Consider the following 15,196-nt stretch of genomic DNA (forward strand, 5'->3'; position numbering starts at 1 on the left):
TCAGGACTGGAAATAATTCGGAGATCCCGGGGCACCGGTGCAGGCAACCGAGCATTCAGCATCTGGGTCCAGCACTTGAGAGCCCCAGGACGCGTAAAAGGCGGCTCGATGTACGGCACAGCCCACTTGGCCACTTGCTTTGGAAAATCAGACGAGGGGTAACTGACCCCGCGCCGGCGACGGTACCACCGGATGACGCCGGGGGCTGGAATCTGACCCAGGGGTGGACGACGAAGTGGCGACGACTCGGCTGCTTCCGGAAAACGCAGACTGGCGTAGAACGGAAGAACGATGGGGTTGTCGACGGTGACTCGTGTGAGTGTTTTCTTAGGCTCCACACCAGCACCTGAGATAGCTCCCGACGACTCGGAACCTGGGAGCTCCAAGAGAGAAGAGGATTGAGGGACGCCCACCGATAACTCAATCACTGATCCAACGACCAAATTCTCCGCCTCCGAACCAGTGTCCGGAAACCACTCGAGAGAAGCGCCAGAATCAACGTTAATTTGCTCGGAAGGAGGAGAAATAGTGCTCGACGAAACAGCATCTTCATCCGATGACTCCAGCACACACGAGATGGCTTGCGGGAAGGAACAACGGGTGAGCTGTCCGACGAAGACTTGGCAGCGGCCCCGGAGAAGGCGACACGAGCGGGCGGACCAGTAGATCGCTGAGAACGAGCCCATCGCCCCTTGGGTTTCCGCCTCGACTTGCCCTTGGACGACGAAGCCCCGGAAGCACTCGGGGCTTGCACTGCCAACGCGGGCGGAGACTCTGCGGCCGGAGGAACACTTCCGGAAGACTCGACAACAACCTCCACCTCCAATTCCAAGCGCTCACCATCTTGAGAAGGAGCCCGAGAATCACCAGGAGCTGTCACCGAAGACTCATGGCTACCACCTCGACGGGGAGAAGACGTACGAGAGCCACGGACAGCGGAAGCTGAGTCTTCGGCGGGGCGGCGAGGTCTCTTGCCCGGGCGACTGGCGGACGGACTGCGACGGAGTGACGAGGAACGGACCCGCTTTTGCAACGCCGAACGAGAAACAGAGCTTGCCCGACCCCGAACATGATGAGAACCGGCTTCCCTTTGCGAGTAACGCTTGCGTGAGCAACCAATCTGCGCAGCGCGTACAGCCCGGTCCGCTTCGATATCGGCAGCACGAGTTCCCGGCGTTGTCTTGTTCGCCTCAGCCGACCGCTCCTCCGACGACAACTCAACATGAGAGTCCGATTCCAGGAAAGCAGCGTGGGCCAAGTCAACGGCAATGGCATCCTCGGTTCGAGACGGATCCGCATTGGCCAGCATGTCCTTGAGGACCCGCCGAGTCTCGTGGCTAATGTCCAGCAGGTCCCAGTTCAACTCGCCAGTCGACAAACCTGTAAAGCATGAGTCATCGCCAGAATCAGAACACAAGCCAGCACATCCAGCAACACAACGACCAGTACGAACCTTCAGAGATCAGCACGAGGACGTCTGGATCCATGTCTTCAAACTTGACATGCGCCCGAAGAGTCCTGTTGGCGCGCGTGAGCCGCTTCACCTGCTCTTGAAGGTCTTCATTTCGGCGCTGGAGGCGAGTCGACGACGAGTCATCGCCGGCATCCAAGCGAGCCAGAAGATCGTGAAGACGCTTGCTCTGTGCAGTCGACGACGCCACGGCAGCCTTGAACACCGTCTGCTCGCGAGTGAGCTGGAGAGCCATGCGCTTGCACTCGTCGTCAGCAACTCTAACGCGGTTCTCCAAGCGGGCGGCCGTCTCGGTGTGCGCATCCACGGCTCCACGAAGACCCTCCATCTCCTGGAGGTAGTGAGCCTCCAGGACCCGCAGACGCTTGACGTCTTTCCTGGAGTGCTCGAGTTCCGCGCGCGCTTGCTTGAGGAACACCATGGTGTTCTCGTGCTTGAACGACTCCTTCATCGCCGAGTTTTCGGCGGCAGCACGCGCAGCTTCAGCAGAGTGCAACTGGCCTCGCATCACGGCCAAATCCAGATTGATGTCATCGTGGACTCCCAAGTTGGGCTGAGCCGCCGCCACCACGTCTTCTAGCGAGCGAGCAGCGGTCAAGCGAGAGCCCACGTGGCGGTCCCCACGAATGTTGGGACCCTGGTGCAGAGTGACATTGAGACGACCGATGAGATCCAGCCGAGGACCCAACACCACGATCACGCGCTCCGACGCCTCAGCACTGGCTTCCATGACGATTTGCTCAAGGGCCTCACGCGACACCGTGATCAGCGAGGCGTCGGTGGTGGAACGACTGGCCTCAGCGCTCGAAGTAGAGCACCGAGCAGCTAGCTCCGACGACTGGATCGCAACTGAGTCGCCGGCAGCACTACCAACAGGCACATCAACCAGGGAAATATCTTGAATGACAAGAAACGAAGGCAGTAACCGTGAAGGTAAGCGAGAGCAGCTCAAGATCAAGGTGCCAGTCAACGAGACGTACCGAAGGAGCAGCCGGAGAGGTGGCCAGAGACGCGGACGACTCAGCGGAAGCGTCCAGCGAAGCTTGGCTCGGCGCATCGCCAACAGCGAGTGCGCCCAACTCCGGTGATGACAGGACAATCTGGGAAGCAGACGCACAAAGCCGCCAAGCATCAGCACCTCGCGTGAAATTGACAGAAAGCGAGAAGACGGCAGGAAACTCACCGTGGCCGAACTGGCCGTCGACTCAGCAGCGCTCTCATCCTTAGACACCGCCGACTGCGAGGGAGCAGGAGCAGCAGGCGAACTACCAGCACCAAGCGAGCTTCCTCGACCTGGCGAAGACTGACCAAGATACCAAGATCCGGGTTAGGAGTGAAGACGGCAAGAGAACAAGAAGAAGACGGCTTACCTGGAGCGAAGACCGAGATACACCGAGAGCCCTGAGGGCCGAGTTCACGGCGGACTGGGCAGCGCGCGAAGAACCAACCATGGCACAGGAGCACCCCGACGCTCACCAGCACGCGGCTCGAGTCGCGGTGGGGGCAGTTGTGGTATTGGGAAATGAAGCCGAAGCCAAAACCCAAAGCCGAGACAAGGGGCGAAGAAGACTCGAGGCGTCAGCGCCAACTGGCAAGTCATAACCCATCGCCAGTCATTGGACCAAACGCCCTGATCGCTGATTGGCCTAAATAGGCCGGTGACGATGACTCGTCGACGGTCCCAAGTCAAGCGCGTGCGGTTGCAGCCCGCTAAGTACGGTGCGAACCTACTGGCAAGACCCGAACCTATGAGTCATCGGCGCCTGTCCCGAGTCGTCGGTGGCGTTTCAACGGCCGTTTGAGTCGTCGGTAACGCCGCCACGTCGCAGAGAAAGCGCCGAAGAGTCGTGAGTTACAGCTGGCGATCCAAAAACGGACGCGTTTACACTTGATATTTGTATTGATCGATAGGAAACTTAAGAGAAGACCAGATAAGCCTTCGGGCAACAATAACAGAACAGTTTTTCCTCCCAACCACGCAAGGGCGACACCGGTGCCTGCAGTGAACGACCTGCAGCTCAAGGTAAACCTGGTAGGTAGGATTATGACTGTCGGTGGGCACATCTACTAGTGTAGCGTGTGTTCATCCCTGGCAGGGCCAAGAGAGTAGTGGCCGGTGTATTGGTAGCGACGAGTCGTCGCCAGGAACTGGAGGAGCGAGAGCGCACTCCATTGATTTCTTCCCGCCGGAGTATAGCTCCGGCACCCTCGTATCACGCCGTAACAGGCCGGGACCCTTCCTTCTGAGGGCCTGCGAGGTATATTTTGTGTGTGAGAGCGTGCTAGCCTTTGCTCGTGGCTAGTGACGCTGAGTCTTCCGTCGATCGACTAGCGGAAGCTCGGTACACAGGGGAAACATCAACCCGGTGCAAGGGAAAGTTCCTGGGCCTTCAGGTTCTAACCCTAACAAGCCCATTGAGTCTTCGGTGACTCGGTGGGTGTTGGTGGTGGGGAAAGTGTGCCATATATAATTTAGCGCGTGTTCCTACACGACATATCTCCTTGCGGGAGCTAGTGCGCGTGAGTGAAGGGTGCTTTCGGACTCGACCGGTGGTCCGGAAGAAACTCCAGTAGACCGGTGTACGGGCCCCCCGCTCAAGGGCTCCCCAAAGAATAAGTAGCGGCTGTATATTAGTATATTTGCATATTAACTCTCTGATTTTGAAGGTTTGGCTGGAAGGATCTGCTTGTGATCTCAACCCCAGTCGTGGAGACCTACGTTTGAAGTAACGTAAGCGCTCTACACCCAAAACCTTATCATTGTGAAGACAACTCACCAGGTGAAGTTCGTTCTATCGAAGATAAACGACACCTACAGGGATTCACAAGGTCACACACCACCTCCGTTTGGAGCACCTAGTGCTGCTTTCGGAGTCTGACCCCATTGGGAAATCCGGAAGGAGGAGTAATTCTCCGGACGGGCGGCCCCGTGGCATCGTGCTATACACCTGGGCGGCAAAAGGCGCTCACCCGCTTCGCCACACACTTCGCTCATATTCTCAACGCTGAAGATCAGCGCCGAGTACTTCCTGTTGTACTCTTCAATGTCGCCGGTCTAACGGAGTTGACGAAGCTTCTGCCGGAGCACTGCTTGGTAGGTTGACACTTCAAAGTGCGCGAGGGCATCGTGGGTAAACCGTCCCCATGTCTGCTCCTCCGCTGGCGTTCGAGAGGCCCAAAACAGGAACCATCCCAATGCAGGTTCTTCCATCGCGGTACCAGCGATTGCCCGCAGCGTGTCGTTGCTGTCCGTCGGGTCGTGGCCGTGATGCGGTACAGCGTCTCCACTTGGAAGAGCCACTGGCGTACGTCCTCGTCGCGCTTCCCCTTGAACTTGGGCAGACCGCTTGGGACTCGAGGCTTCGACTCGGTCATCGGCGGGCGCGGCCCGTGCTTCTTGGCCTGTAGGGTCACAATTTCGGCTCGCAGCAGTGCGAGCTGTGCCTCTAGTTCCGCTTGTCTTTCCCCTTCCACGGCTGGTGCGTCGTGGTCGTTCTTGCGCGTCGCAGGGGCCATGGTCGTCGGTTCTTGACCAACAAGTGCTACCAGTGTTACAAAACTGACCCTGCGGTGGGCGGAGGGAGAGGAGGAGATGCTTGGGGCTGGCGGGGAAATCACGAAGTGCTGGTCATTCCCCGACCAACTGTCCTGCACCCCAACAAGTGGCTGAGGGAGCCCCTTTATTTATCAATACCCTTGCTAAGTAGTTGTACCACTAAACTGGTACAGTAGCCATATCTGATACATATTGTGTTTATTAGAGATCATATGGTGTTTACGATATTTTCTCGTGCACGGTTCACTCGCGCTGCTCTGGCTCTGCCATTGCACTTCACTCCGAGGTTCAGCTACTGTAGAGTATTATTAACAGGCGATCCAGTTAAGAGGGGGACTTTATTGGGGGAAACTAAACAAAACATTAAATGCGGAAATTGTCCTATTTCAATGAAATTTTAGTCGGAACATAACTAGAGTTTCTAATGACGAATGAATCAAGCCCGGCTTTCGTAGCTGCTTGTGCCATGGCAAGGCATGCAAACAGCATGCCGATACTAGCGCTGTTTGAAGCATTTGTAGGGATTTGGAGGTATGAGACATTTGATAGTGGTACTGCGCGATGGACAAATTGTTCTCACCCTGCCACGAACCCACCGCCGTCTTGCCGTCCTTGTGGAGACGAAGCTACACATTGTGGAGAGATGGGGACACATTGTGGAGAGATGGGGCAATGCAGACCACTCTACCTCCTCGTTTTCCGAACCAAGGGCAACCAGGTGGAGGCGCTGTTTTCGAGCGCTCATGCTAGGATGTGGGCTGCGTTCACGTGAATAAAGACAGCATACTTATAGGTTTGAAATATCGATCTATCTGATGATGCTAGTTTCACGACCTGAAAATAAAGACCGCAATTACTTGGCTCGACGATTTTCCCCATTTTGGGCCCTTCTTCCCTCTTCTTAACTGGATCGCCTGTTAATACAGTGTTCATCATCGCGTCCAGCATGTCGCCTTCTCAAAGGATCTATCTTTGCCATATTTTTGTGCAGTACAGGTATTAATCTACTACAACTAACCGAGTCTCCGGTGTGTTTGTCTGGTGTCCGTCGTATTCCGCCCTTGGGGCATCAGCCTGCCATAGAGCATCGTCCTACCGCCCTGCATTAGCGCATTAGTAGCCTGCCCTATGGCATCTCACCATCATCCCGACTGGCTTATCTTTGCCCGAAATTACAACGCATAGCCATGCGTGATAATTATAACGCGCTGTGATTGGCCGATTTTGCCTCAGCGCTCACATTTCCTTTTTTGAATTCCGCGCGCGGCGGAGCGAGGAAGCGCTCGGACGTCGGGCGCTACAGCAAGCCCCACAGGACGCGAGCGCCGCACAGCGACGACGGTGCGCTGCGTGCGCGACATAGCAACCTGTACATGTGCGCGATAGCGCTATAAAGTAAATAGAGGACGACCTTCTGGGCGTGAGCTAAATACATAATATATTATTACTGCTCTGTGATTGGCCGAAACCCTCTCTGTTAGAATATATTTCTATTCGGGGTGCCACACACATTTCGCGATACAGCGCGCGAAATACAAGACGTGCGCTGGACAGGGGTGAGTCAGGACCTTCAAACGCGACTTGCAGGACCTTCAAGCACGCCGAACCTTCAAGTACACCGGACCTTCAAGCACCGAGCGCGACCGCGTAGTAGTGGAGCGAGCTGGAACAGCGAGCGTAACGGGTTGTGACGAAAAGTAGGCCAAGAAGTGGAGTGAGCTGGCACAGCGAGCGTAACGGGTTGGGACGAACAGGAAGTCAAGTAGTGGAGCGAGCTGGCACAGCGAGCGGAACGGGTTGAGACGAACGGTATGTTCAGTAGTAGAGCGAGCTGTCAAAGCGAACGTGACGGGTTAGGACGAACGGTATGGCAAGTAGTGAAGTGAGCTGGCACAGCGAGCGGAACGGGCTGGGACGAAAAGTAGGCAACGTGGTGATGCGAGCTGGCACAGCGAGCGTAACGGGTTGTGACCAACAGGAAATCAAGTAGTGGAGCGAGCTGGCACAGCGAGCGTAACGGGTTGGGACGAACAGTAGGCAACGGGTTGCAACGAACGGTATGTTCAGCAGAGGAGCGAGCGGTCACAGAGTGCGTAACGGGTTGCGAGCAACGGTATGGCAAGTAATGGAGCGAACTGGAACAGCGAGCGTAACGGGTTGCAACGAACTGTATGTTGAGTAGTGGAGGGAGCTGGCACAGCGAGCGTAACGAGTTGAGGCAAACAGTAGGCTAAGTAGTGAAGCGAGCTGGAACAGTGAGCGGAACGGGTTGGGATGAACGGTATATTCAGTAGTGGAGCGAGCTGGCACAGCGAGAGTAACGGGGTACGACGAACGGTAGGTCAAGAAGTGGAGCGAGCTGGAACAACGAGTGTAACGGGTTGTGACCAACAGGAAGTGAAGTAGTGGAGCGAGCTGGCACAGCGAGCGTAACGGGCTGTGACAAACGGTATGCCAAGTAGTGGAGCGAGCTGGAACAGCGAGCGGAACAGGTTAAGACGACCAGTAGACCAAGTAGTGGAGCGAGCTGGTACAGCGAGAGTAACGGAGTTGGGACGAACGGTATGGCAAGTAGTGAAGCGAGCTGGAACAGCGAGCGTAACGGGTTGGGACGAACGGTATCGCAAGTAGAGGAGCGAGCTGGCACAGCGAGCGTAACGGGTTGTGACGAACGGTATGGCGAGTAGTGGAGCGAGCTGGCACAGCGAGCGTAACGGATTACGATGAATGGTATGGCAAGTAGTGAAGCGAGCTGGAACGGCGAGCGTAACGGGTTGCAACGAACGATGTGCTCAGTAGTGAAGCGAGCTGGCACAGCGAGCGGAACGGGTTAGGTCGAAGGGTATATTCAATAGTGGAGCGAGCTGGCACAGCGAGCGTAACGGGTTGGGGCCAAATAGTGGAGCGAGCTGGAACAGCGAGCGTCACGGGTTGCAACGAACGGTATGACGAGTAGTGGAGCGAGCTGGCACAGCGAGCGTAACGGGTTAAGCCGAACTGTACACCCGCTGGAGCGAAGCGGAGGGGGCTATGACAAATTGTGGAGCGAGCTGGAACAGCGAGCGTAACCGCCTATGACTAACCACACACACACCGCCGCGAAGCGGCGGCGATCGGCTAGTAGTGAATACATGTACTATTCACCGAGGGTGAACTGTACATGTATGTAGTTCAGCACATCACAAAATCGATCTCGATTGCGCCAAAAGTTGCATCATCGAACTGTACAGTGTACCTACAATACTGCAATTGAGTACATGTACCAGTACTGTACATGTCACAGTGTGAGCGTACACCGTACAGCTCATATTGTATATACACCTATTAATACTGTATTACACAACTTGTGCTAACCTTCTGTTGAAGTGTGTCGCACAGGTGCTGTACTGCATTACTACAACAACCACATGGGGGGGAGGGGGGCGGCTGGTGGCACTGTATCCCGAAGAATCGTAATTTCGCAATTTGCTTGCTGGTCCCCAGCGCGTCCAAGCCCCAGCAAGTCCCTGCCAACGATGGGACTCAACTGTATTGCAGTCTTGGTTGCTGTTGCTTTCTTGACATGCGCCAATAGCGCCTCGACGTCTACAGTCTCTAAGACTATCGCGAACGACTTTCAAGCTACCACCTTGTCGAATGCTGACAACGACAAAGATATCCCTGGTGTCAAGAGGATGCTGAGGGAAGTACCAGACGAGAGAAACGAGGAGAGAGGAGTGCTCTCCGATCTGATATTGACTTGGAAATTGAATCGTTGGCTTGGCAAGGGCGAATTTCCGAGTGCCGTCTTGGTTAAACTCGGGCTCAACGGGGGAGTGGGCGACGCTCTTGTTAATAAACACTGGGACACTCTGGTCAGGTATTTGGACATGTTCAGCAAGAAGTACCCAAACATCGAAGTGTCATTGGTCAGGACGCTCGCGGCGCACTACGGAGAAGACGTGGTGGCGAAAGCTCTCGCAATGGCGAGGGAGTCAGGTAGCACTGCGCATATCGCGACGTCGTTACAGAGGCAACAATTTGATGGTTGGCTGAACAACAGAAAATCCGGCGACGACGTTTTCGAGCTTCTGAAAATCGGTGGCATGGGGATCAAATCTATGGACAGCCGAGCGTTGGTGACGCTGAACGAGTATCTCGAGCAATTCAATGTCCGCTTTCGTCGTGCGGCAAAGGACTCGTTCACGGTATTAAGGGACGGTTTCGGCGAGACGGCTTTTGCTATTGTGCTTGCGGGCGCCAAGTCAATTCCCACGTCAAATATTATGTTTGAAAACGCCAGAAAGTACCAGAAGGAGTTGTTCACGAACTGGTCGAAGAGAGAACACCCACAGCCGCCCCAGATACTCCGCAATCTGTTTGGTGTGGACGACTATGCCAAAGCTAACCCTGAGGTTAAACTGGTTATGAATCACTACAACGTGTTCCTCAAGAGAAACAGCGCAGGACAACAGCCTTCACTACCAACAAGGTAGTCGCTCTTAGTTCGACCAATAGATACACTTCTGTGAATCAATACAGTAGCAATTCGCGTTGCATTCGTCTTGCAACAAATACTGGCAATATCAGTATTCCGGAATCGGCTCCGTCATGGACTGCATAGGTAGTAGCACCTTTTTACGGAAGGACTTTTAAAAGGCGTCGCCTCCTACAGAGAACATTTTTCCTATGTGGTCCAGTCGATTTGGTTTGGAAGGGATTTTTGGACTCGTAAAATGTCTGATAGCAGTTCGGTAATTCAAGTTTTGTCCGCTAAACGGAAGCAAGTTTGTGATATTACATAGAGTTTTCTGTCTGGTGTTAGATTTTGTATGCTTCTGATGTGTACTTGTCAGATCAACTTCCAGCTGGGGCTGCTGGGATGTCTATTACCATATATTCGGTATATATTTGATATACCATGGTACTGGTATTTGGTACGGTGTTGAGCCTTGCTCAAGTTGGGGACTGTCGATACATGTGTATTGCATGCAATCTAAAGGAATCGGAATAGGAGATGTACCAGTACAACGGTACCCTCCTGGAAAACTCGTACCTCAAATATGGCGCTATCTTTACGATACACCTCTTGAAGTACGATTTCACCTGACAGCAGGACAGCTTAGTGCCGCTGCGGGGGGCGCAGCTTACACTTGAAGAGCAATAGCTGGGAGCCGCAGGTTCGGCCACTCATTCGTCGGGGTTTCTTCCAGGTAAGGCTCCTGGTGCTCGTGATGCTCCTGGTGCTGGCTAGGCAGCCCACCCGCTCGCTGACGACTGACGCGCGCGCAGCTTCGTGGACGTGACTAGGATGCTGCAGCGCTTCGCCGCCCGCTCGGGCGCCGCCGCCGCCCGCCAGCAGGGCCGCCAGGCCGCCGCCAAGCTACAGGCGGCGCGCTGCTTCTCGTCCGAGGACGACTGGCGCCTCTCGGACGAGGACTTCGACGAGGGCGTGGACAAGATCATCGACAAGGACCGCAGGGACTCGCAGCCGCGCCGCCAGATCATGCCCGAGGCCGCCAGGAAGAGCCGCTTCATGGCCGTGGCGCCCGAGAACCGCGGCAAGCTACGCCGCCGCCTGCTGGACGAGTTCAAGAAGGACGGGCTCACGCTGGCGGACCCGGACCAGCCCGGCCAGTACCTGACGCCCGACGCCGGCGTGCTGCGCGACATGCGCGCCATGAACAAGGAGGGCGAGGAGATGGAGTTCGCCGACGACGACGACGAGGGCGAGCTCAACCTCGGCCGCATGGGTCTGCTGCGCCAGATCGTGCACGTGGACCAAGTGCAGAAGGTCACGACCCAGGAGCGGATCGTCAACTTCCGCGCGCTCGTGGTGGTGGGCAACATGCGCGGCGTGGCCGGCTACGCCGTGGGCAAGGGCTCGTCCCCGCCCATCGCCATCCAGCGCGGCACCAAGCTCGCCATGAAGCGCTTCACGTACATCGACCGCTTCGACGACCGCACGCTGTACCACGAGGTGCGCGGCAAGTGGAACAGCTGCACGCTGTTCCTGCGCCCGGCGCCCAAGGACAAGGGCCTCACGGTCAGCGACACCGTGGCCTGTGTACTGGACTGCTTCGGCATCACGGACATCGTGTCCAAGACCCACGGCCAGCGCAACCCTTTCACCGTCGTCAAGGCCACGTTCGACGCGCTGGCCAAGCACGAGACGGCCGAGGAGATGGCTCTCCGAACCGGCCACTCGCTCGTGGAGCTCAGCACCCTGGCGCGCAAGCGCAACCTGTAGGCGCCGAAAGCTGCATAGCGCTACAGGAGAATGCTGGATTTAAGGGAACGAAAGGGTGGGCATTGCCCGTTGCATAGAGAGTGGCTGAGGCCAAACGTTTGTGGTTGTTAGGCGGTGGATGAACGAGGCAAACGATACGATACAAAGCGAGCGGTGGGCGTTGTGGGTTGTGTTGTGTGCTTTGGTTAGAACGAACGCGCATTGCTTCCAGAGTTAAAGCTCGTGTGGGTCCGCGTGCGGTGCTTCATCTATTAAGCTGCGTTCTGCGTGCCGACTGAGGCTTCAGCAAACAGCGCAGTTGAAGGTCATCCAGGCCATCGTGCTCACGTCGTGCCGGTGGCTGTCTTCTCGTAATATCGGTCGCTTGCTTTTACAGCGTCCACCAGCCAGTTCATCGCGCCTTCAATGCCCTCCCTGAACGAACAATACTCATGTTAGCAGCGTTCGGCCTGCATGAGCTGAAGATCCGAGAGACCTCGACGCACCTTGTCAGTGCACAGATCGGGTAGCTCGCCACTGCGCCTTGATGACCCTCCAACTCTAGCATCCCAGAAATGTGGTTCACCGTCCGCGCGTTCTCCAAGTCCATCTTGTTAGACAACACCAGCAATGGCACCCCGGAGAGCTCCGAGTTCGACAGCATAGCGTCTGCAGAAGCAAACAACCCACCGCCACAGAGTCAACCAATTGCAACCCCAACAATGCAGCAGAAAAAATAATTATAAAAAACAATGCCAACACGTACGCAGCGTTTCCTTGGCTTCCTGGAACCGTCCTTCATTGGCCGAGTCGATCACGAACACGATGCCATGGCTCTCGCTGTAGTATTTGTTCCAGATAGCTCGCAGACGCTCCTGCACCCAGAGACAGCAGCTCCGTCAGATCCTTTGCCGCCCGATATCCACCGGATCCAGCAGCCCCCACCTGCCCTCCGAGGTCCCAGAAAATGACCTTCGACCGCTTGATGTCCACGCGAGCGACTGATCAGCAGCACGACGTGAGGTGCAATATCCCCTCCCCCACCTTCTGCGCTCGATCCACGTACTGTTGAGCCCCACAGTGGGCGGGATCTTGTCCAGCGGGATGCCTGGCTTCTTGCCGAAGATGCCTTTAAGCTGCTCCAGCAGCGTCTGCGCAGCGATAGGGCGGTAAGTATCCCGAACTCAGGCCCGCTGGCTCCGCGCCGCCTGCCCGCACCCGCACGCGCCGCAACTTACCTACCGTTTTGCCCGCGTCGTCCAGCCCCACGATCAGCAGGTGCAGCTCCGCCTTGGAGAATAAATAGTTCCACAGCCCCCAGAAGAGCGAGAACATGGCGGCGCAGCGGTCACGACGGCGCTAAAGTGGAGATAAACGAAAAAGCGACTTTAGGCGTTTGTGTAAAGATTGTGTGGCAGCGATAAATACCGTACTTGGCATAATCCAGTGCCATTTTTGTAAATACACGCTCCAGAACAGTCCATATTATGCTTCCAGAAAGTATATTTACATTTACGTAGTTGTTTTTCACAACATTAACGTTCATAGACTTATGACCACTAGCGAAAAGAAGACCAGGACCTCACTGCCACTTTTGCAGCGAAACACTCGAGTCGGAAGCCTCAGACGATATAGCGCCATGCAGATCCAGATCAAGGTGCGCACACGCGCCGAGGAGCAGAGCAGAGCCCCAGGCCCCATTGTAACCACTAACTCCAATGCTGTTGGCGTAGACGCTCACGGGCCGGAAGCAGACGTTCAACTTTGAGCCGGACAACACGGTACAGCGCGAGGATGGATTGAGTGGGATATCCTCGGGGCTGACGCTGCGTGTCCCCCCTGTGTGTGTGTGCAGATCCTGCACGTGAAGCAGGCGCTGCAGGAGAAGGAGGGCATCCAGGTGGACCAGATCCGCCTCATCTACAGCGGCAAGCAGCTGTACGTCGACCTTCCTCCCGTCACCCAGGGCCTTGACACGCACGGACTGACTGACTGTTGCTGCAATGCAGAGCCGATGACAAGACGCTGCAGGACTACAACGTGGCTGCCGGCGGCACCATCCACATGGTGCTGCAGCTGCGCGGCGGGTGCTAGACGAGCGAGAGAGAAGGCTCCACGGACTTGGAGCGTTTTGAAAGCTGTCGGCGGAGGCCAAACGCAGTTAGAGTAACACGCGCAGGTCTCCACTAGTCCTGAAAGATCCCAGTCCCTAATGGGCAGCATCCAGTGCTGCTGCTCAACACGCCAAGCTCTCTTTTCTCCTTTAGGTTTTGGATTTGCCTGTCATCACTCTTCTTCGCTCGTCTTAGACGTGCGTTTACTGCGCACTGGTGGGCTTCGCTGCGTTGGCAGCAGCAGCGTTTCGGGCGTCGAGCTGCTGCTTGATGAGCGGCTCCAGCTGCTTCTTCTCGGCCAGCGTCTTGAGCAGCTGGATGATGAACGGGATGTAGTTGTGCTTGCGGCGCTTGTTCTCGAGCGCCCAGTTCTCCCGCTTCTGCTGCTCGGACGCCAGGTCCGCCTGGATCTGCGCCGCCTGCTGCTCGCTGCCTCCAGCCTCGACGATGGCCTGGAGCTGCTCCTCGTACGCCTCTATCCGGTTGCGCACCAGCGCCAGCAGGTTGAAGCGGATCTCCGAGGCCGCGTACTTCTCGATCCGCTGCTGGATCACGGGGCACGCCACCTGCAGCCACGAGTCGCGGCTGCCCTCGTCCGGGACGTCCCCCAGACAGATGGGGCCCTCGCGCAGGCCGTCCAGCTCGTAGACCTTGCCGTTCACGGGCACGTAGGCCACGAAGTGGTACACGTCGTCGTCCTCCGTGGCCTTGCGCTCCTCCACGACGAAGGGCTCGGCGCGCGCGAACGAGTTGTGCGCCAGACGGATCTGGTCGCTGTTGGAGATGGCCAGGCCCTTGAGGTCCGGCGGGAAGTCGCCCGTGAAGGCCTTGAACTCGCTCAGCGTCTCGCCCAGCTCCACGTCCCGGCAGTTGAGCAGGATGGACAGGATGGCCTGCGTGGCGCAGGCGTTGCTGATCACCTGCTTGGCGAAGAACAGACCGTCCTGCTCGCCGGCGGGCGCGGGGGACTCGGCGCTCTCCGCGTGCGCGGCCTCGTACTTGAAGAGGAACACGAGGCCGTACACGGGCGACAGGTCGGCGAACTGCTGCTCGTCCAGCGCGTACAGCTCCTCCACCTGCACGCCCTTCACGCCGATGTCCTCGATCAGCGCCGTGAACACGCCTGCAGCAGCAATCAGAGAGGAAGTTAGCGGAGGGCGCAAGGCGGCGCTCTGGCGGAGCGCGCGCGTACGTACCGGGGTCCGACTCGATGGTGCACCAGGACATGTTGTCTTTGCTACAGTGGGAAGGATATCCCACTGAAGGTCACTCCAACGGGGATTACAATGATGTTTCACGGGTTTCGGCCCCGTTAGTGTGACACTGAGACGTGAGGTAGGCACTAGTGGAGGATACAACTTCAACTTGTTCAAGTTCCGGCGCGGCAATCACCACTTCAATCGTCGACCTGCCGATTCAGAGACTTTGCCCAACAAATCGCCCACAAGCGGACTAATTGAAGCGGACCCTGCATGTATCACCGCTGGCTGCTCGCAAGCACTCACAAGCATTCACAACGCGACTCGCCTCCCACACAGCAAGTCGAGTACCTATCGGTCCACGAACAACTACCTCATTTCCCAGCATCGCGTCACAATCATAGCCACAGCCATGAAGTGCAGCCTCTTCGTCGTCGCCGTGCTTGCCGTCCTCGGTGTCGCCACTGCCGCCGACCAACCTGCCGCCGCCGCGCAACCTGTTGCCGTCAAGACGGCCGCCGAAGCGCTCGAGAAGCTCCAAGCGTCCGAATTGCCTGATGGCGTCACGCTCACAGGCACGAGCGAGAAGATCGACCCGCCCGCCGGTGCCGCAGCAGCAATTGCCGTCAAAGAAGGAGGCGTCAGCGA

General features: G+C 56.8%; 5 protein-coding genes across 5 annotated transcripts; 2 read left to right on the top strand and 3 right to left on the bottom strand.

Moving 5' to 3' along the window:
• Positions 1 to 4,526: 4,526 nt before the first annotated feature.
• IUM83_15849 (uncharacterized protein) lies at positions 4,527 to 4,987 on the bottom strand (the record flags this gene model as incomplete). The annotated part of the gene is made up of 2 exons (XM_067940691.1): positions 4,527 to 4,619; positions 4,691 to 4,987. The coding sequence occupies 2 exons, from the start codon at positions 4,985 to 4,987 to the stop codon at positions 4,527 to 4,529; spliced, it is 390 nt and encodes a 129-aa protein (XP_067790272.1).
• A 3,909-nt stretch (positions 4,988 to 8,896) lies between these two features.
• Positions 8,897 to 11,256, top strand: IUM83_15850 (30S ribosomal protein S5; the record flags this gene model as incomplete). Its single annotated transcript, XM_067940692.1, has 3 exons — positions 8,897 to 9,498; positions 10,187 to 10,219; positions 10,299 to 11,256. The coding sequence occupies 3 exons, from the start codon at positions 8,897 to 8,899 to the stop codon at positions 11,254 to 11,256; spliced, it is 1,593 nt and encodes a 530-aa protein (XP_067790324.1).
• A 323-nt stretch (positions 11,257 to 11,579) lies between these two features.
• Positions 11,580 to 12,570, bottom strand: IUM83_15851 (putative ADP-ribosylation factor-related protein; the record flags this gene model as incomplete). Its single annotated transcript, XM_067940693.1, has 6 exons — positions 11,580 to 11,670; positions 11,742 to 11,904; positions 12,002 to 12,110; positions 12,181 to 12,236; positions 12,302 to 12,386; positions 12,478 to 12,570. 6 exons carry the CDS (start codon positions 12,568 to 12,570, stop codon positions 11,580 to 11,582), a joined length of 597 nt encoding a protein of 198 aa, XP_067790323.1.
• Positions 12,571 to 12,874: 304 nt separating this feature from the next.
• On the top strand, positions 12,875 to 13,329 carry IUM83_15852 (ubiquitin family protein; the record flags this gene model as incomplete). The annotated part of the gene is made up of 4 exons (XM_067940694.1): positions 12,875 to 12,892; positions 12,969 to 13,016; positions 13,091 to 13,173; positions 13,245 to 13,329. The coding sequence occupies 4 exons, from the start codon at positions 12,875 to 12,877 to the stop codon at positions 13,327 to 13,329; spliced, it is 234 nt and encodes a 77-aa protein (XP_067790322.1).
• Positions 13,330 to 13,552: 223 nt separating this feature from the next.
• Positions 13,553 to 14,576, bottom strand: IUM83_15853 (putative ubiquitin carboxyl-terminal hydrolase; the record flags this gene model as incomplete). The annotated part of the gene is made up of 2 exons (XM_067940695.1): positions 13,553 to 14,472; positions 14,546 to 14,576. The coding sequence occupies 2 exons, from the start codon at positions 14,574 to 14,576 to the stop codon at positions 13,553 to 13,555; spliced, it is 951 nt and encodes a 316-aa protein (XP_067790321.1).
• Positions 14,577 to 15,196: the final 620 nt, after the last annotated feature.

The sequence above is a fragment of the Phytophthora cinnamomi genome (genome assembly GCF_018691715.1).
Source record: "Phytophthora cinnamomi strain GKB4 chromosome Unknown Contig47, whole genome shotgun sequence".
In the NCBI taxonomy this organism is placed as follows: domain Eukaryota; phylum Oomycota; class Peronosporomycetes; order Peronosporales; family Peronosporaceae; genus Phytophthora; species Phytophthora cinnamomi.